At 35.4% G+C, this 22,436-nt stretch overlaps 1 protein-coding gene across 4 annotated transcripts in view; it reads left to right on the top strand.

The window, feature by feature from the left end:
- The window catches only part of MAP3K1 (mitogen-activated protein kinase kinase kinase 1), a 76,266-nt gene that overhangs the window by 39,949 nt on the left and 13,881 nt on the right, over positions 1-22,436 (top strand). For all 4 annotated transcript variants that reach the window (XM_001381130.4, XM_007486337.3, XM_056824892.1 and 1 more), the window contains 12 exons: positions 128-278; positions 4,413-4,616; positions 7,647-7,847; positions 8,340-8,456; positions 9,656-9,804; positions 14,809-14,930; positions 15,435-15,516; positions 15,620-15,803; positions 17,315-17,596; positions 19,771-19,892; positions 21,628-21,719; positions 22,014-22,203. In XM_001381130.4, the coding sequence (XP_001381167.1) occupies positions 128-278; positions 4,413-4,616; positions 7,647-7,847; positions 8,340-8,456; positions 9,656-9,804; positions 14,809-14,930; positions 15,435-15,516; positions 15,620-15,803; positions 17,315-17,596; positions 19,771-19,892; positions 21,628-21,719; positions 22,014-22,203 (1,896 nt within the window). The remainder of the gene's footprint in view (positions 1-127; positions 279-4,412; positions 4,617-7,646; positions 7,848-8,339; positions 8,457-9,655; positions 9,805-14,808; positions 14,931-15,434; positions 15,517-15,619; positions 15,804-17,314; positions 17,597-19,770; positions 19,893-21,627; positions 21,720-22,013; positions 22,204-22,436) is intronic.

The following is a 22,436-nucleotide window of genomic DNA, read 5'->3' as shown; positions in this document are numbered from 1 at the left end:
GTAGTAACAGTTTTCAAGATTATTTCACTTCATAGCTCTGAATAAGTGGGAAGTCAAACCCATGCATTTTATGCCTGGAAAGTATCATCTAAAAACCTGTTTTTTGTTGATTTTTTTTCTATTTTAGTCGAGATATGGAGAATAAAGAAACTCTCAAAGGATTGCAGAAAATGGATGACCGCCCAGAAGAACGAATGATCAGGGAGAAGCTCAAGGCAACATGTATGCCAGCCTGGAAACATGAATGGCTAGAGAGGAGAAGCAGGAGAGGCCCTGTGGTAAGGAGAAAAAGTTAGCTGCCTGTGAGCAGTTGGAAAATAAAGCAGCTTTATAGGCCTTTTTTCCTCCATTGTAGTTAGATAATGTGATAATTGTATACAAAATAAAGCAACTATTTAGGACATTTTAACCAAAATGGTTTGTTGGTGTTGATCAAGTAGTAACTTTCTGACTTTAAATGAGCAACAACACTGCCCTCTAATGTCAGGCTTTGCAATACTTTTGTTCATTAGAATCTCATTTCTCATTCTTTTCCTAATATGAAATTGTTTTGTATTATCTTTTTTTTTCTCCCAAATTATAATGGAGCCCTTTAATCTTAAATCCCAGAAATATCCATGTAGGTGCTGAGACTTATTAGTTCTTTTTTTTTTAAGACCTATAGGTTTGTTTGTTTTTTTAATAACCCTTACCTTCCATCTTAGAATTAATACTGTGAATTGGTTCTTCAAAAACAAAAAATAAATATATAATTATAATGATGGCAAGCTAAAAAAATATAAATAGAAAAACTGTTCAATATAGATTCAGTACTGTTCAGATACTTTTGATAGAGGTAATCAAAAGTATCCTCAATGATGAAGTGAAGCTCAAATGTGAACTTCCCTTCAGGGCCAGGCCCAAGGGTGCTAAAGAGACTCTTATTATAAACATAAAATATTTCTTGAAATATATATATGGATAAATAAAAGATTTCTAATTCTAAGGAATTCTAAATCCACCCAAATAAACCCCCAGGTTCCACAAGGAACTGCTTCTCCTATGTTTTGCAGACTATACTACTCCTCCCTGATCTGACTAACCTAAATTTATACTATCTAAAAAAAAACTACTGCTAATATCCTTATAAGTCTTAATTTCACCTTCAAATTATAAAATAGCAAAGGCTAGCTGGTTGAATCTCAGCAAGAATTAAGTCAGGACTCTTAGCCTTAACAGACTCAGAGTCCCAACCAAAAACCAGCTTTTTCTTTGGTCTTCTCAGATATAAACCAATCTATAAAAAACCACAGTAGATAGTCAATAGTGTTTCCCTAGTTGGGAAAGGAAAATACTGAGCTCCTTCAGGTCTTTCCCTCAGACAGAGAGAGAGGCAAAGATGTTACCGCCTCCAGCCCTGAGAGAGAGTCTCTGAGAGTGTGTCTCTGCCAACTGCCAGAGAGAGTAATTGACATAGAAAAATGGTTATAACTGTCACATCTGAAATCAAAACACTCTCAGCTCTGCTTCAAACTCTAGTTCTTTTCTCAAGTAGCCACTTTACTTCTTATCCCTAAACTAATAAAATAATACTTATTTTCTAATATCATCCTTACGGTTCCAAGGCAGAAGAGTGGTAAGGGCTAGGCAATGGGGGTTAAGTGACTTGCCCAGGGTCACACAACTAGGAAGTGTCTGAGGCCAGATTTGAACCTTGGACTTCCCGCCTCTGGACCTGACTCACAATCCACTGAGTCACCCAGCCACCCCCAAGACCCATAGGTTCTTGAAAAACAACTTAATGGTGTTATTTAACTAATGCTTGCTGAAAGAGCAAGAATTAAATTTAGTCTTTTCTTAGCCATATTTGTTCTTCCTTAAAAGTTATGTGGATATTGTTTATTAATGAAGAGAAAACAGAATTTCTACATATTTTTCTAATTCCATTTTAAAAAATTTCAACACAAGCTAGAGACTATTGAAATTTATCTTACTATGCTCAAACTTCTTATATTTAACCACTAGCTACCTCATTAATCTTTTTAAAATATGGATGTGAGGTAGACAGTGGCATGCTGGTAAAAATTTAACTACTCCAGACCAAAAAAAGGTCGGAGAATACACTTTTTAAGTTTAATCTACATCATTAACATTTTCTCTATCCCTTTATAACAAATTGGTGACAGAAACCGAACCCAGATTTGTAGCATTTGCCAATTTCCAAAGTGTACATGCTCATACTAAAAATTAGATAATAGGCAAGTCAAGTACATCCCTAGATACAGGCCAGGGGCTCCTGACCTTTTTTGTCATGAACCCCTTTTGTTGTTTTTAAATGCATAAAATAAAACATAGTATTAAGAAATAAACCAATTATATTTTAAAAGTTATAAAAATATATGTTAAAAAAAGTTCATGACCCCAGCTTAAGAACCCCTGGTAGATAGACAATCATTGATTTAATAATATTCAAATTTTGAATGTAGTACTTCAGCTCACAAATTGAGTTTTTAAATATCTCATTAGTGTTAAAAACAGAAATCCTTGTAAATGTTCTTGCTATACTTCTCCCCTAATCTGCAGATCTTTTCTATATTCCCTTTCTAATAAACTCTTTCCTTCTATTTCAAAAAAGTAGAACTAATTCCCATCTTAACTCTTCTACCACCTTCCATATTAAAATAAATGTTTACATTAACTTACCTAATTTAAGCAAAATCATTTGGAGATTTCAGCCTCTTAACATAGTCATAATTTTTAGAAAGATATAGTTTGTAAGTACATAGAAAAGGGAACATTGAGATCTCTCAAGTATTGAGGCAGTATAAAACAGTGGATAGAGTTGACCTCAAAATTGGAAAACTGGTTCCATCCAGCCTTGAACACTTAATCTCTTATCAACCTATCCTGATTATAGGTTGAAGATCAGGTGCCATTTTGAATTGTTAGGGAAAGGTTCTTTAACCAGACAGAGTCCTAAAATAATGAAATCCCAAGTCCAATCCAAGGAAAGGAATTGGGGGTGGCAGGCAGAGCTTAATAGAAAGTTTGTCAAATTATCTTTCTTTTCTTTTTATTTAGATTTGATTTATTAAGGTGTTTGACAAGCTTGTACTAGAAGGAATATTAAATGTTAAGTCAGAGGGTCCGGGGTTAGAATCCCAGTTCTGCTACTGATTTTATGACCTTGAACATACAACTTTTCCAGGCATAAGTTTTCTTGTCTGAAAAATGAAAGGATTGGAGTAGATGAGTATTTCTTGAGATACAGGATCTTTGCGGGAATCCTGGCGACTGTTTAAGGGGATCCTTATGGTCAGAACTATTTAAGACTAATATTTTTAATTTCTATATGGCAATAATAGATATAATCCACGTTTTAAAAAAACAACAACTTTTTAATGAGTCTTGAATATTTAAGAGCAGTCCCGAGACAGAAAATTTGAAAACCAGTAGGAAGAATGATCTCACTAAACAAATGCTTATTGACTTGAGTCATCAAATCCATTGGTTCTAGACCTTTTGGGTTAAGAACCCCTGACTTAAATGACAGTCTAGGGATATATACATATATATAGTTTTGTGTGTGTGTGTGTGTGTGAGAGAGAGAGAGAGAGAGAGAGAGAGAGACTATTTGATCAATCCTATCCAAAGAATGTTGTTAATAGCTGTCCATCTAGAAAAAGAATTTTAGTAGCAGTAAGTATTTATTAAGCATCTATGTGCCAGACAGTGTACTAAGTACTTGGGGATACAAAGAAAGCAAAAATAATAAAATATCCTTGGATTAAATTTTTTTTAAAGAGAAAAAATGTTAATGTGATAAGAAACAGACTCTTGATTTTATAATATTCCATCTAACTCATCTTGACTTTATAGTAATTAATTCAGCAAGATTTAACTAAGCAAAGTTGTTAGTACTAATTGCCTAGCATTTTTTTGTATTACATCTTAATCTTCATTTTGGAGGAAAAAGACACTTAGGATAATTCAAAATAAGCAATAATATATATATAACTGCCAGAAAGCATTAAAATGCTTTATAATATAGAAGTTTATTGGGCAGCTAGGTGACTCAGTGGATAAATTTCTGGGCCTGAAGTCAAGAAGACTCCTCTTCCTGAGTTCAAATCTAGTCTCCAGCACTTACTAGATATGTTACCCTTGGAAAAGTCATTTAACCCTGTTTGCCTCAGCTTCCTCATCTTTAAAATGAAGTAGAGAAGAAGGTGGCAAACTACTCCAGTATCTCTGCCAAGAAAACCCCAAACGGAGTTATGAAGAGTCAGGCATGACTGAACATCGTAAACACAGAAGTTTATGCAAAATTCCTCTTTATATAGAATTCTGTCATTAACCCTGTAACTTCCAATTTTTCCTTCTCAATTTCTTTTTTCTTGGTAATCAAAATGCATTAAATACTTTCTATTTAGGTGGTTAAACCAATTCCTGTCAAAGGAGATGGATCTGAAATCAGCAAATTAACACCAGAATCTCAAACTGAAGGACATAACAATACTTCTTCCCCTACTCCAAAAGGAAGACGAAGTCCTTCTCCTAGTAGCTCTTCATCTTCAAATCGTGCTGTTAAATCAGAATCTCCTGGAGTAAGAAGAAAAAGAGTGTCTCCAGTGCCTGTAAGTAAATATTTCACTAAACATTAACTTATTTAAATGTTTATTTAAAATCCATATGGGAAAAATTCTTTGCAAAAGTACTTAAAAAAATACAAAAATCATTCTTTCAAAATTACAACATATTGAGAAGTTAAAATTTAAAAGTTTATTAACATGTTGGAAGGTTCTTTCACTAAGAACTCTTTGTTCTGAGTTGCGCTATACATACATACATACGTACATATATACAGATGTACATGTGTACATACATCTATATATACTTGAAGTTTTAAAAAGACAAAGCTATTGTGTACTATGGAACTAGATGAACTACTGCACAGGAGGGGAACATAGGTTTATATATACATAACATTTGAGACATTATTTTGTGCAACTGAGTGCTAACACAGATGGAGTTACAGACTCTATACCCAAGAGTGTGCAGTCTAATGAGGGAGGGGGTAAACATACAAATACATGTAATACATGACCATGTCAGTAATGCTAGAGGAAAGATCATTTGCAGCTTACAGAGATAGGAAAGAGTTGATTCTAGTCATATGAGATGGTCTAAATAAAGACACAGAGATGGAACTATGCAGGATTGGAATGAGTACTTCTATGTTTTGGAATAATAGTATAATAAAAGCTAGACTTTAGGCTTATAGAACAAGCTATAGCAAACTCTTGTTTTGTCCTTATAAGCAGCGTTACAAGATTGGTGCTGTTATTATCTTCATTTTACAGATGAGATAACTGAGTTAAGTGATTTACCCAGGATCACAGAAATAGTGTCAGAGGCAGGATTCAAACTCATGTCTTCTGACTCTTGAATCCAGTACTGTATTCATTGCCTTACCTCATTACCTGTATATGAAGAGAAGAACACCATGAGATGAGTCTGACAAGGCAGAGAGGGCATCTTGAAAGCTACCAGGATAGGGCAGCTAGGTAGCACAGTAGACAGGGGACCAGGTCTCAAGTCAGATGGACCTGGCTTCAAATATGACTTCAGACACTTCCAACTGTGTAACACTGAGGAATTAACCCTAATTGCCTGGCCCTTGTCACTCTTCTAACGTAGAATTCATACAAGGTCACAAGGTAAGAGTTTTGAGGAGATTTTTGTTTTTTGTTGTTTTCAAAGAAAGAAAACCAGCAGGATAAAACTTACTTTATTTGGAGTACCACTAAAGGCTTCCAAGGAAAGTGATGAAGTGGAGAGAGGAGTACCATAGGAAGATGTGAGCAGCAGTGGAGAAAAAATAGTTTGGAAAGAGAAGAGACTAGAAACCAGAAGACCTCTTAAAGGTGGTTATAACAGTATAGAAGAAATATAATGAAGGCCTGAACTTGGAGCTTACAGTGGAAGCTGAAGAAATAGAAATAAGAGATAGAATTACCAAGACTTAACAACTGATTAAGCATAGGAAATCAAAGATGACTTTTTATTTTTGGAAAATTTTATTTAATTAGATGGTTTAAAATATTTGTCCATAGTTATAAGACTCATGTTCTTTCCCTCCCTTCCCCTCAACCCCCTCCCATATCTGGTTTAATGTATCATTGATCAAGACCTATTTTCATATTATTGATATTTGCACTGGGTTGATCTTTTAGAGTCTACATCCCTAGTCATATCCCCATCGACCCATGTGATCAAGCAGTTGTGTTTCTTCTGTGTTAAAGATGACTTTTGAACTGTGATAAATTGGAAATAGTGGAAGTATTGCTTATTTATTATTGTTATTAATTACCTTATTAAGGTTATAAGAAGTGCCAGGTAAGAAGAAATATTTCCCAAAGGAAAGACAGGTGACTGTGTAACCAGGAATTTTTACAACTCTATTCCTGGATCTTTAGTAGGTCATACTTCATCTGCTATGTCAACAATTCCAATTTCTAATGCAAGCCTGCTTAAAAATAATTATCTCAATAGAATATAGTAGAGCCATGTTGGGGAAGGCATGGCACCTGTGCTGCTGTGTTTCCCCTCTCCACCTAGCCTGAGGACATTTTTCACATGCCCCACCCAGCCGCCCAATACAAGCACTTCCTCCTTCTACTGTCTAGGGTAATGCTGAGACTCACAGACTGCTTGAAGGTGCGGTTTGGTCACGTGATCTCAATATGGTTCACCAATGCTGATCTAGAGAATTCTGAGGCCATAATTTAAAAAAACTGTACTTTCTGTTACAGTGAAGTTGAGTGACAGATGATTGATTACATGGCTGACCCAGTTACCAATGGGTTACCCAAAATCATAAATATTGAGCCTTGTGCAGGGCAAACTGTAGAAGGGTGGGTCCAGCCAGGGTCAGAATGTATGGTGTATGATACCATCTGTCCCATCATCTTAGATGAAATTTAGCCTAAGATGGTCATAAAGATAACTTTAAGTTGGGAAGGAAGTGTAAAAGAGAAGAAAAAGGATCTATCCGTTCTGTTTGCCATACCCTCAACTTTATTCTGACTCCACTCATTATTGCCAAAGAGGTGGTTTGGAAGGACCTTCACATATAAAAGCACCACCACCAGCTTTCTTCTTCTATCTCCAGTCCCACTTAGTCCCCCTATTCATTATTACTCAGTCATTATTAGAAGAAACATCCCAAATGGGAAGCTTTCATATTTAAGGAATAGTTCTGTTCTTCTCTCACTCCTTTCTAAGGCAAGTAATAGTGAGTTTTTTAGCAAATGTGCTTGTTAAAATGGGTTTCTTAATGTTACTATCGTATAGGAGAAAGTTAGAGGTTGTAGATGATTTTTGCAGAGTGGTAGAGTTGGGTTTTTTGTTTTGTTTTTTTTAAGTTTGGATGACTGGAGTTAAGAGGAGCTTTATACTCTTTCATTTGGAGTCTCACAAAAAATAAATTGGGAATTTTACATTGGTCATTGCTTCTCGTAACATAAACCTTGTTTTTGTTTTTTTCACATTTGCTGTCTATTAGTGGGAGAGTAGCTATGGTAATACTATTATTTTTAACCCCTCTTCTGTAAAAGCTTCTTTCTTGAAAATTGAGAAACTAAGTAGAAATTGATGTTCTAAAGTTTCAGAGTGGGAGAATCACACCACCCCGAAGAGCTCCATCCCCTGATGGCTTCTCCCCGTATAGCCCTGAGGAAACAAATCGCCGCGTCAACAAAGTCATGCGAGCCAGGTTATACTTACTACAGCAGATAGGACCGAACTCTTTCCTAATTGGAGGAGACAGCCCAGACAATAAATACAGGGTGTTTATTGGACCTCAGGTAGGATGAATTTTCTTCTTAATTCAGATCAACAGACATTTAGTAATGTATTATGTGTAAGTAACCCTGTCATGCATTGGGGAATACAAAACAAAATGAGAATACTAAGTTTTTTAGTATGTGAACTAGCTTAAAGTTAACCTTCTTAAAAATGAAATAATTCCATGTCATAACTAAATACATTCCAAAAGTCTTGCTTAATAAATGATAAAGCAAATGTTATAAAGGGTTTTTGCATGAAAAATTAAAGTAAATTTTGTTAATATAGTTACTAAAATTGTAGATAACTTTTCTTGCCTTACTGTTTTCAATGAAAATGCTTAGGTTTCACAACCACACGAATGCAATAATTTAAAAATAAATAACATTAATGTAGTAAATTTGGAAATAAGAATTAAAATACCTGCAATAACATTTCAACGTGTTAAAAGCTATATTTGGAAATTCCATTAGAAACACAAACTTTACCTTTGTATTTTCCTTAATATTTAGACCTGCAGCTGTGGCCGTGGAACATTTTGTATCCATCTGTTATTTGTTATGCTCCGAGTATTTCAACTAGAACCCTCAGATCCAATGTTATGGAGGAAAACTTTGAAAAATTTTGAGGTATTTTATGGTGTTTTTATTCTCATTTGTTAGTGATTTAAAAAAAAAACTTACTTAGATGATGAAAACAGGATTTCAAGATTTGAGTTATCCAGATAGATCCAATGCTTATAACTAGAAAAGTGGAAGAGATAGTAAGGAAAGAGAGCACAAGAGAAGGCTGAAGACAGAATTTCAGGTAAGGCCTAAGTCAGTGATGGCGAACCTATGGCACTCAGAGTATTCTCTGTGGGTACTCGGTCACCCTCCCTCCCCCTCAACCCATCCCCAGTTCATTATTAGAAAAGCAGAGGGTCTTGGGTAAAGCTGCTCCCTCCCCCCTTCCCTCCCCCCCCACACACACACCATACCTGATGACATTTTTTCACATGCCCTTCACTTCTGCCCAGCAACCCAATGGGAGCACACAGGGGGTAAGGTGGGCGGCTCACAGGCAGCAGAACTGGAGGAGAGCAGCGTACATAGGCCACTCCTCTGCCTCTTTACCTGTAAAAAGGACATTTGTCACATGACCCGCCCCTCTGCCTAGCAGCCCAGTGGAAGTGCTTCCTCCCATGTGTGAAGTAAGAGGGAGGGACACAACACTAAGTCTGGGGAGGAGGCAGGGCTCAGCACTCCGTTTCTAAAAGGTTCACCATAACTGGCCTATGTTAATGATCCCAGAGGGCAGAGTGGAGCAGCTAGAGGTGGTCTAGAGGCCAGGAGAAAAGAGTATTAAGAATATGGTCACTAATGTGATAATGTATATCTCGCTGAAGTCAAGGAAAATGAGAGTGCTATCAACAGAAGTTAGATGGCAGGAGGTTAAAAAGCAAATAGAAGCATTTTAAAAAACTATTTAGATGGTAAAATCATAAAATTAATATCTTGAATATAATTGTAAATTAGTTTATAATCATTTTAAGGATGCAAAAGTATATATCATTTAGTTAGAGATTTAGATAGTTGTATTCCTTTAATTACATTTTTATAAGCCATTTAATGATTGTTTTGCTCTTTGCCTAAACAATTGCCATTCATTTTTGAAGGTCAGTGAATATATTTATCTATATTCCTATATTTCTTAATTTCTTGCATCAGTTTATTGAACAACTTTTAAAGAAAATGAGGCTTATCAATTTTGAGTCTCTTAGAATCAGCATCTTTGTATATAAGAATGTAGTATCAATATCATTGTTACTGTCTTTTTCCAATGTTAGGTTGAGAGTTTGTTCCAGAAATATCACAGTAGGCGTAGCTCAAGGATCAAAGCTCCATCTCGTAGCACCATCCAGAAGTTTGTATCACGCATGTCAAATTCTCATACATTGTCATCATCTAGTACTTCTACATCTAGTTCAGAAAACAGGTCAGTACTTTTTAAGGGATTAAAAGCTTTATTCTCTGGTTACTTTGTGATTTTAAGGGTATGTATATCAGTGTTAGTTTACTTGAAAATTATTCCTGTTTGGAATCACTGCATTTTTGGAGTGAGAAAATTAAAATCAAGAATAAAGCATATTAACAATTGTACTATTTAAATATGGAGATTTCCCCCTTAGATTAGATTATTGGAACATGACCAAATTGATATATGAATATAAACCCTGTATAACACTTCAGAGTTCACAAATGCTTTCATATACTGCATTATATAGTATAAGTTATAAGATATAAGGTGTCATTTCACATACCCTCATATCATTTGAACCTCACAGTCTCCTAAAGTAGGTAGGAAAGATGATATCCCTATTTTATAGATCAGAGGTTCTTAATCTTTTTTTTTTTTGCATTAGAATCCTTCAGAATAATGTTTTGTTTTTAAGTGAATTAACATACAATGGATTACAAAAGAAACCAGTGGAATTGAAATAAAGATTTGATTTTTTTCCCCATCCAATTTTTTGTGTCCATGGTGAAATAATTGATCCTAATAAGGATGGTGTTGATGCTGATGTTGAGAGACTGATGTTATTTGATTCCTTAGTACCCCTCAGTGATGTAAGCCTGAGAGTCTCTCTCACTGGGACCAATGTGCTTTAAGTCTCCAAGACAGGTTGTCAAAAACAGGAGGATTAAGGAAAAGGATTCCCTAGCTCTAATGAAATTCTCACTAGCCTCCCCACTTCTACACTCCCTCATGGGAGTTTCTTCTGTTTGCTCGATGTTCCCTAGGCCCTGGCCTATCTCTGACTAAGATTCCTCAAACCTCACTAGCTGCACCTGACTAATTAATCCTCCCGGGTTGGTTTATAGGATCAAACGAGCATTCAAGATAAAGTCAGGATTGAACTCTCAGTGGTTGAGTTCAGCCCAGCTGGGCCTGGTCTGAGTTGAGTCAGGCCTTCACCAACAACACTCGTGATTAGAGACAGGCTAGATGTTCACAGATCTCTTTCAGGATAATCTTCTTAGCAGACAGGACTTCACAGCATACAGGAACACTTTAAGTTTAGTTCAAAGTAGGTTTTCTTCAAGCAGGAACAGACAGAGAAAAGGTATCTTGATTCTCCTCAGCTCCAGGGGACAAGAAGTCAAAACCTCCAGTTTGCTCAAGAGACAGGAAGTCAAGAACCCTGAGGAGCAATTAGTGTCCTCTCATATACTCTCTCTGGTTCCAGAATCCGTTGTCATTTGGTTCCTAGCAGGTGGCTAGTTCTTCCCTTGCAAAACTCTTTCCTTGCTTGCATTTCACTCATCTCTTTCTCTTTCCCTCTCACAATGGTCTCCAGGTGAAGAACCCCTTTAATCAGAGGCAGAATGGTGGCTCAGAGGATAGTGAGTCAGACCTAGAGTCAGGAGGTCCTGGGTTCATATTTGACCTCAGATACATTCTAGATATGTGACCCTGGGCAAGTTACTTAACCCCCTTTGCCTAGCCCTTGTATTCTTCTGTTTTAGAATTGATACTTAGACAAAAGGGAAGAGTTAAATGAAAAGGGGGAAAGAACCTCTGTCATCAAAGAAGAATGTGAGTCTCAGAATTGTGAATTCCCCAAGATAATACTTAGTGTTTATTCAATAAGTGCCTACTATATGCCAAATATACCAAGTTTGTACAAAGTTAAAAACCAAAATAGTACTTGCCCTCAAGGAACTTTTTTTCCCTATTTTGGGGAAACAGCATGTACACAGAAAATTAAATGCAGAATAGATACAAAGTTCATTCTGAGTGGGAAAGTGCTAGCAACTAGGGGCTAAGAGGACATAACAGTAGGTCCTCTAAAAGGAGGTGGAATGTTAGCTGAGCCTTGAGGAAAACCAGGTGGGTGACAGCCTAACTTTATACAAGCACAGGGACAAGGGGTAGGATGTCCTGTGTGTCCAACAAGCAGGCTTACTTAAGTTTTAGAATAAAGAGTTCATTTTGTGGCAAGTAAGGAAATATTTTTCTAAACCCAATGGATAGAAAAGCAATTCTCTAAAACCATTTTGGTACCAATTAACATGTTATAAATATCTTCCACTTTTCATATCATATTTTACTAATGGGGACAAATACAGTTTTTATTTTTTTTCCCTAAGACAATAGGGAAAGCAACTATTAATAAAGTTGTGATAAATAAATAAAGATGGTGATCGGTCACCATCAAAGCAATCAGTTCATTAGATCATAAACTTTGTGAGGGCAGAAATTGTTTTGTATTTTTCTTTGACTCCCTGTACTTGGCACAGTCCCTAACACATAGTAGGTGTTTATTAACTCTGATTCTTTTGTTCTCTAAAAGACTTAAAACACGGGAGATTTAAGACAATGGTGATGTAAAGTAAGATTATAGTCAAGAAATAGCCTTGTCATTGTAAACAGGAGTATTCATATTAGCTTCCATTTATGTAGGGGTTTTATGATTTCTGAAAAGCTGAAGAAATAGGCCCATTTGGGGGGGGGGGGTCATGAGTTGCCCAAAGTTGCACAATTAATAACTTGCAAAATAAGCATCACAGCTTTAGAATTAGAAATATTCTGGCTTAATCCTCTCACTTTGCAAATGCAGAAATGGGCCCAGGGAGATAAAGTGCTTTTCTTAAGATCAAAGGGGCAGAATCAAAATTTGAACACAGATCTTCTGACTTACTATTGAATGTTGTTTCTTACTACTAAAACTTAGACTTCATTCACATACCACACAGCTTCATGTCTGATGTTCATTGGCTGTAATCTTACTAAACCTTTTTAATTTATTTGAGGGGAGAAATAGTGGGCTGTGGCATGGTGGATTGTATATAGGGCTTGTAAGTAAGGAAGTCGGGGAGCCAGCCTTTCCTTCTTATACTAGCTCTATGATGGTAGACAGGTAGAAAACTCAGATGAGTTTTCAAATGAGGCTGATCCTACCTGTGCATCACCTACCTCACAAGGTTGTTGTGAGATAGAGATATGGTATATAAAAGACAAATTTCATTGTGCTACATAAATACAAGGTTAGTATTATGTCGATCTAAAATGGCCAAACTGAAACAGGAAGTGTGCCCTCAGGAAAGGAAAGGGAACCATCGAAAGGGTTTTTTTAAGGCTATATGCAGGAGAGATAATATATTGGTGGAACTCTATTCTGCATATTCCTCCCCTTACCCATCACCCACCCCTTTCCACACTCCAAATGGACAAGTTCTATATGGATAGGTATTTTTCACCCATACTCACACATTTACTTATCGATTACACCTGTAATTTGGCTAGATTGGATGATTAAATTTATATCTTTGCTGGTCATAATTTCTTCTTTGCCATCATATTGTGTGCGTTTAAAAAGATGTTAGTTTAGTTTAGTTTAGTTTAGTTTAGTTTAGTTTAGTTTAGTTTAGTCCTATCAATCATAGACTAACATTACATTAATCCTGTCTAAAATTCTGGCTTTGCATCACTACTTGTTTTCCTTTAAATACTAATTACACATTATATTGATATTTCTTATTTAGTTTTCCAGCATGTGTGTACAGATATACAGTTGAGGTGGGGGCCAGGAAGGAGGTGAGAGTGGTTACAGGATAGTAGAATAGGAAAGAACCTGATAGATATTTTCATTTTGTAGTCCTTAATGTAACTCTGCTGACCTTCGTAGGCATGCGTGTGTGTCTGTGTGCACCTGCACACTCATGCATACATCCACTTCAACACTTGATAGAGCAACTTAAAACAGCAGGCATAGAATACGAGGCAGGAATAGGTGCCTCTGAGTAAAAATCTGACTGGATCAAAAAATCTCTAATTTGTAGGACCAGATTTTTGCATTTCTCTTTAGATCTTAAAATCTGCCGGCGTTTCAGTTCTAGTCCCAGTACTTCCACAAATTCAGTGTTATATTGGTTAACTTAACATCTCTGGGTTTCATACTAATTTTTCTTATGAAGAAATATAATAGACATGTCATTCCTCTATTTTTCTTCAATAATTCCCTCCTGTCCACTGAGTCAAATTAAAACTTCTTTCCCTGGTGTTCCCTTCATAGTCTTTCACCAGCTTTACCTCAGAGGCTGCCTTAAAATACTCTGTACTTCAGCTAAAATCAAATTGTTCTACCCTAGTTCAGTCCACTTAGACTATTCTTACATTTAATGCCTATTGAAATTCTACCCTGTTTTTAAAGGCCAAGTCAAATACCATTACGTAAAGTCTTTCCTCATACCCTTTCAATAATGACAACTGTACTCTTGAACCAAGAAACACCTCCTTGGTACCTCCCAATCAAATTTAACAGACCTGGATTTGATCTGTGTGACCATTAAGGCCCCTAATAGCTCCAAAACTGATTTTATATTCTATTAACTTAAAATTAATTATTACCATATTGTCTATGTATAAATGAACATTATTTTTCGAAAGATGCTATGTTAAAAAATGGGGGAAATAATTTGTTTTCATGACTTGATTCCTGATCAATGTTTTCTAGCAGAATTTATCCCAATAATTACATTAATTACAATAAAATGGACTATAGACTGGTAATGAAAGTAATTGATGGAAAAGTTCATGGACAGGTTACTCAGGTATTCAGAGCACCAGGCAATTCTTTAAGATATGAGCTGCAGATATGGTTGTCATCCAGAGAAGGAAATTCACACATTAGGAGTTCTCCACATGTTGAAATCACAGCTGCAGACCAAAAACTTTACTCATATTAGTGTCACACTGAAAATTTGTGTAATATTTATAAGATACCACAAGAAACCTTAAAATCATTAGATTTTTCCCCATGACTTCCTATTGAAATAACAAAAGTATTCATATAATTATCTTATATTTTTCATTAATAAAGTCATGCATAGTCTAAAAAAGTGGAAATTTGAGTTAATATTCTATCAAACATTTAAATTAAAGTGATGTTCTTGTTATTAATGCCAGTCTTTTCTCCTCCGCTTCCTTTTTCTATAGTATGAAGGATGAAGAGGAGCAGATGTGCCCCATTTGTTTGTTAGGAATGCTTGATGAAGAGAGTCTTACAGTATGTGAAGATGGCTGTAGGAACAAGTTGCACCACCACTGCATGTCAATTTGTATGTTGCTGTTTTATTCATGCTCATCATGAATGTAATTAAATTATTCCATGACCTATCCCAACTAATTTAGATTTTAACAAGATTCAACTCTGTATGAATGTGTGTGCTAGTTAATTTAGTCTATAGAAAAGCCTTAAACTTGAGCTGCTTTGGTGTTTAACACTAATCTGAATTTCTTGAAATTTGCAAATGAACAAGTAAAGAGCTGGTTAATGTAACTAACAAAATAACATTTAAGAAAGGCACTAGTATCAGAATAGTTTAGCTTCATTATTTTCCTGCTTCATTTGCACCAGGTCTTTTAAAATAGGAAAGACCCCTGTCAGTATTCCACTCAATGAGGCTGGGCACTGCCTCTGATTAGTTCCTGTGATGTCTTCAAAATAAATTTTATAAAGGATATACTACATTAGATGCTTCATTTAAACCTTTTTTATTTACATTTTCATAAGCTCTTATTTAGGGAATATTCTTTGGATAAGTTCTATTTTTATTTTTCAGGGGCAGAAGAATGTAGAAGAAACAGAGAGCCTCTGATATGCCCTCTTTGTAGATCTAAGTGGAGATCCCATGATTTTTACAGGTCAGATTCTAATGAATGGCTTCTGGGTATTTATTCAAAAATAAAAATATTTTTCAATTAAGCCTATATTTTTTGGCAAACTCTCTTAATGTCTTAATTTTAGCCACGAATTGCCAAGTCCCGTGGATTCCTCTTCTGTGCTCCGAGCTACACAGCAGCAAACTGTACAGCAGCAGTCTTCTATTGGATCACAAAGAAGAAATCAGGATAGTAATTTTAACCTGACTCATTATGGAGTTCAGCAGATCCCTCCTGCCTATAAAGACTTAGCTGAGCCATGGATTCAGGTAATTAGTCTCTTATAAAATTCTCTATTCAGTTTGATTTAGTAAACATTTGTTAAATACCTCCCTTGTGCTAGTTGTTAGTGATACAAAGAAGAAAAATATCAGCTTCTGTGTTCATGGAACTTACATTCTACTACAAATTTAACATTAAAAAAATATATTTGTAAGTTAATCTAGGAAATAGTCATTTCTAAGATTTTAAATTTCAAACCTGCCATTCTCACCTCAACCCCCACGTGTCATTGTTTGACTTGAATTGTACTTACCAGAATAAATATTGTCTCATTGAAAATTGTTTTGCGAATCATTGCTATTTACTCATGTAACTAACTAGAGAATAATGTTCTCTTAACAAAAGACTAGAGAGGGCCTCAAGAGGTTATCTAGTCTAATCCTCATGTCTAGATGAGCCTATTTCCATGTCCTTCTCCAAGAATAAAAACTATACAACTTCCCTTGATAACTTATGAAAGTGCTTGACATTACATTCTAGAGGTTTTCTTAATCCTGAACTAACAGGATCCCAAAATTGAGTGGTAGAAGGATCACCTAATCCAGTGTAGACCCTACCACACTATATAAACTAGTTTTTATATGGCCTCTGTTCAAAGACCTTCATTAAGGTAAAACTACTATTTCTAGAGGCAGTCCTTTCCACTTTTAGATACATCTAATTTTTGAGAAGTTTGCTTAACTTTGCCTCTTTCCAACTTGCACTAGTTCTGTTTTCTTGGGCCAAACAGAAGGGTTTAATTCCTCTCTCACATGATGGTCTCTCCTTCAAGTACTTGAACACAATTAAAGTATTTTAGGTATTTAGCTTTTCTTAAATTCTCAGCTTCATAACTAGCAACAGCAATAACTCAAAATATTTTGTGAATGCATGTCAACAGTCTAGTTTAATACCATATTGTTGAAGGTGCTGTTTGTTCTGGTTTTCTGAGGATTGTTGACCTTTTTGGTAAAAGTATAAAAACTGAAGGCCTCTATATTCAGTGAGATAGTCTCCCTGCTTCTCTAACATTTTATAGCTAAAAGAAAATGAAACGGTTTGAATTTTCAAAAGCTTTAATTCCATTCCTGTCTTCACTTTTCCATATCTTGTTCTGATATAATTATGTCTCTGCTAATTTTTGTTATTAGTTTTGAACTTATTTTTTCAAAAGCAAAGGAATACTAATTAGATGGAAATTTTTATGTATAAATATCCTTTGGTTACTAAAATATTAATGTCCTTTGTGACTACTTGGAAATACGTATTATTTAAGATGATCCCTAACTCTTAAGTAGGCATTATTGTGGATTGCAGCCTGAAAGGAAAGATGTGGGCATGCGATAGGTGAGACAGATAAGTAGAAATGTCTACAAATAGATAATATGGCAGTGGCAATTGAATTCTCATGTACTTGATGACATAATAAATAATAATTCAACTAAAAGGCCTTTTGTTTCACATTTCTTCATAATCAAATTGAATTGATGGTGGGTGTGTTTCTCTCAATTTTATGTAGGTATTTGGAATGGAGCTGGTGGGCTGCTTATTTTCTCGAAACTGGAATATAAGAGAGATGGCCCTCAGGCGTCTTTCCCATGATGTTAGTGGTGCTCTGCTGTTGGCTAATGGGGAAAGCACTGGAAATTCTGGGAGCAACAATGGAAACAACCCAAGCGCTGGAGCAGCTAGTGGGTCATCTCAGCCTGGTATCTCAGGAGACATTGTTGTTGAAGCTTGCTGCAGCGTTCTGTCAATGGTTTGTGCTGACCCTGTCTACAAAGTCTATGTTGCTGCTTTAGTAAGTACTTTTATTCCTTATCACTTCAATGCTCATTGTTACTTTTTTAATAGACAGTGCCATGTTTAACTCTATTTAAGTATATACATATTTTAATAATGTATCTGCAGCCACCATATCAAGGGCGAGGCAAAGTATGCTTTAGAATGAACATTTTGGTCAAGGAACAAAACCTAAGTGGGTATTCCTGCAAACAACAATTTTAACTTGTCCGAAGTCAGGTAGCAATTAAGTGTCTTGAGATGAGATTTGAGATCGGGTCTTCCATACTCCCTTTCATCATTCTATCAGCCACGCCACACTGCCTCTAGGAAAGCTTACAGTCTGAGGGATGTGGGCACAGGGTGCACAAGTACCTAAGAGAATGTAATGGGGAGAAGGTATCTTGGAATGAGGGAAGAGAACACCATGGGGCTGGATCTCATAATGTGGGTAGTATTTAAATGGAACAACAAGGCTTGACACATTCCAGGTATTAAGAAAAATATGATTTAATTTTTGTAGACATCCTCTTGGATAGAAGTCTCATATTGAAACTGTAAAGAGAACTTTGTCAAATTTATAAAATTAAGAGCTTTCAATTTAGAAATGAACAATTTTCAGATGAAAAAATCAAAGCTATATATATGTATATTTTTAAAAATGCCCTAAATCACTGCTGACAATTCTGAGGTATCATCCCACATCCATCAAATTGGCTAATGTGATAAAAGGGCAAAATACCAAATGTTGGAGGGGATGTGAGGACATTGATCCACTATGGGTGGAACTGTGAACTGATCCAACCATTTTGTAGAGCAATTGGGAATGATACCCAGTATTATAAAACTGGATATGCCCTTAGGCTCTGCAATGCCATTGCTGGATCTTTTTCCAAAGGAAATGAACCTACATGTTCCACAATGTCTAGAGCAGCTCTCTTTGTGGTAGCAAAAGACTGGAAATTGAAGGGCTGTCCACCAGTTGGGGAATGACTAAACAAATTGTGATACATAATTGTGATGGGATACTAATGTACTATAAGAAACAATGAGCAGACTAATTTAAAAAACTTGGAAAAAACTACATGGGATAACGAATGGTGAAATGTGTAGAACCAAGAGAAAATGATATACAGCTACAGATCTCATATTCTAAAAATAACTTATGGGGGAGAGGGGACAGCTGGATGGCTCAGTGGATTGAGAGCCAGACCTAGAAATGGGAAGTCATAGGTTCAGAATCGAATCTCAGACACTTCTCAGCTATATGACTCTTGAGCAAGTCACGTAATTCCCATGCTCAGCCCGCACTGCTCTTCTGCCTTAGAACCAGTAAGTTGTATTCTTAGACAGAAAGTAAGGATTTAAAAAAAATAATAACTTGTGAATAGCACCTTCAGAGAATGAACTGAAAATGGAAACATTAAAGACATGATCTATATATACATATCCATCTCCTGGATGATGCTTTCTCTGATGTGGGAAGGGGAAGGGCTAAGACACTGGAAATAAATTCTGTTAATTTTTTTAAAAAGAACGGTATACCTGAAAGCATAGAGGTAGGACAGTATAGAATGTATTTGGGAGAGAGTAAACTATCCATTTTGTTTGGAATTTTAGTACAAGTAGAGAAACATAGTGTCAGAAATTGAAATGGTAAGGCATTGACCAAATTGTGGGTGCCGTATCTCTTTGTGAGATAGGTAGTGTGCTATCATTATCCACATTTTACAAATGTAGAAACTGAGATTTGGAGAGTTTGTGCCTTGCCTAACTTCATGGAAGTAGCAAATAATGAACCTCATAATCAAAGCTAGAACTTTTATAAAATGGCTAAGATTGACATTACTGACATAATCTTAATTGAAGAGTTGAGAGCAAGAATTTATCTGCAAATCTAGTCATTGCCTAGAGGCAGAAGTAGATGTATTCAGTCAGCACATATCAATATGGAAGTTAGAGAGTCTTAAGAATCATAGATTTAGAAGCAGACAGGATGCTTGTAGGCCATCCCCTTTTGGTTTTTATTTGCACCATTAAATTTAACAGTTATTTCATAGATTTGTTTCACAGTGTTTCCTCTATAGGTATTATTTTAGATTTTCTTACAAAAGCATGCGGATTTTAGAGAATTAAAATGGACTTTATAGAGAATTTAATTGACTTTTCATTTGTATTTCTTCTTTCTCCTAGAAAACATTAAGAGCCATGTTGGTGTATACTCCTTGCCATAGTTTGGCCGAAAGAATAAAACTGCAAAAACTTCTGAGGCCAGTAGTAGAAACTATATTAGTCAAATGTGCAGATGCCAATAGGTATGGTCATGAGGTTTTTCAATGAATTGCTTATATCTTCCAAACATTTTCTTACTATTGTCATCAATGATTTGCACATAATAGACACTTAAGTGTTTATCAAATGAATGAATCTTTAAATATTGAGTTTCCTAATTTTTAAAATATCACTAAATTAATGCTGGTGTTATAGAGAAGTAATTTGGTTTACATAAAATTCTATTACTATCTGTCATTTTAAAAAATACATTTCTGAAATCACATTTCTAGCCTAAATATGTAATGATGAAACAATTCACCATCTCTTCATTTCCTGTATATATGGACACTCCTTATTTCTTCCTTTCCTAAATTAGGGAAAGGATTTTTTTTTTTTTGGTTTGGAATTAGGGAAGGAAAAATCATGTCACCCTTTTCTTCATACTCTTAGATCATGCAGTGTATATTTTATTTGTTCTGGGTGGTATGGAAATTAGATGGATTTTGTTTAGGTTGTTAGAAAGCTTGAACTGGAAAGGAACTCAGGACATTCTCTCTAATCCAGTTTCCTCATTCTATAAATGAACAAACTGAGATCCAGGGAGGTTCAGTGACTTGCCCATGGACCCACAGGCAGCAAACTTCAGAGGTAGGATTTGAACTAAGGTCCTAACACCAAAGTCAGCAGAGTACCATATCAGTACAGTGCCTGCTGTAATGAAAAGTATAGGAATTCAATGAAATTTTTTGTATGTCGATAGGATGAAAAAAAGCCCAATTCAAGTCCCTCCCACCCCTGGGTTAAATATAAACTAATAAAACTACTTCAACAATGGCATGCTTTTAAAAAGAGAGTATAACTGATGTTCCTTAAAGAGACTGACTGGACAGGGATCAGAAAAAGCAGTAATATACATCATTATTCCTTGTAACCAGATTTTTAAAAAATACTTTGTGCTCTAAAATCCTTGTCAGGAGATTTTATTGGAAATGACAACTGGCAACAACCATAAATGTATAGCATTTTACAAAAAGTCCAAAACATTTCATTATTTATCTTTATATGTCTGCAAGCTACATTAGAGGGAAATATCATTATCTCTACTGTAGGAAAGATTGCTAGTAGCTGGGTCCAAAGTAGTCTGTACAGTAGAAAACAGTGGATTTTTTTTCCCCTTCCCAGAGGACAGTTTATTTTGGATATTTCACTAAAATAAAGCAATGATCCAGAGTTCAAGTGCTTTAACATCTCCCTTTTGATGATATCCGAATATATCCCAGTTGGCAGAAGTGGAGGGCCCCCAGAAAGGGCCAATTTACCACTAAATAAACCTAGTACAAGCGTGAGGATCTCCATTTTGCAGATGAAGAAATCGAATCAAAATTTTCAGTCACATACAGATTCTGAATGTACCTCTGACTCTATATTCAGTAGAGACCTGGTTCTTGTAATGATGGTTCCACTCTTTTGAATGATTGTTTATCTGTTGACTTAAAAGTATGAAAGACAGAAACTTGAGACATTGTCTTAGGTGCATAAACCTTAGACTTGTTAGATGCATGTTTTTTTAATTGAAGAAATGTATTTGGATTGAATTTTCCCTCTATACTGTGAGGCTGTGTATATAGCATTTTGTTTGTGATTATTTATTATGACTTTAGATATAAAAACTAAATAGACAAATGAAATGTTTTTCGTTCTCCCCAAACAGTTTAAAATTCTCATTGACATAAGCTTTACCATTAGTCTTGACTTGGTTTTCCCTTCCTTTTTTAGCCGTACAAGTCAGCTTTCAGTTTCAACACTTTTAGAATTGTGCAAGGGCCAAGCAGGAGAACTGGCAGTTGGCAGAGAAATACTTAAATCTGGTAAAAACCTTCTACTTAAAATTAACTTTTTATATTATGTTTTTGTCCATTAATTCACTCATAGTGCTATTTTAATAGTCTCTCAGTTTAATCTGTCAAATAGTGGAGTGGGCCCTAATGAATATTTGGAGATATGTTTTATTCAGTCAGTGGTATTAATTCGATGTCTAAGTTAATCTGTAAAAATTGTTAAAATGGATATTTAGTCAGCATATTTTGCATGTATATTAGATACAAACTAGCTTTTGGTGTAGATTTTAATAACACTATATTTTCTATTCCTCTTGCTTATAGGATCTATTGGTATTGGTGGTATTGATTATGTTTTAAATTGCATTCTTGGAAGCCAAATGGAATCAAGTAACTGGCAGGCTCTGTTGGGGCGCCTTTGTCTTATTGACAGAATGTTGTTGGAATTTCCTGCAGAATTTTATCCCCATATTGTCAGTGGAGAAGTTTTGCAAGCTGATGCTGTAGTAGACAGGTACTCTTTGTTTAAAGATGTTATTACTTTTCTTCCTTGAAAACAGATATTTTAGGTTTGTCCAAGAAGGTTCAGGAGATATAGGTAAGTATGACATAGGCTATTTGTGTTTAAAATGTAGACCCCTTGTGATTTGAAGTTTTTTTTCAAAGTGAAAACTCCCACTTATTAGTTAATTGTATAATTTTATTTTTAAAAAACCATAATTTTAAAATATTTTCAATGCTTCTAAA

The sequence above is a fragment of the Monodelphis domestica genome, chromosome 3 (genome assembly GCF_027887165.1).
Source record: "Monodelphis domestica isolate mMonDom1 chromosome 3, mMonDom1.pri, whole genome shotgun sequence".
NCBI classification, from domain to species: domain Eukaryota; kingdom Metazoa; phylum Chordata; class Mammalia; order Didelphimorphia; family Didelphidae; genus Monodelphis; species Monodelphis domestica.
The sequence above is the reverse complement of the archived record's forward strand: the minus strand, read 5'-3'. Positions and strand labels throughout refer to the sequence as shown.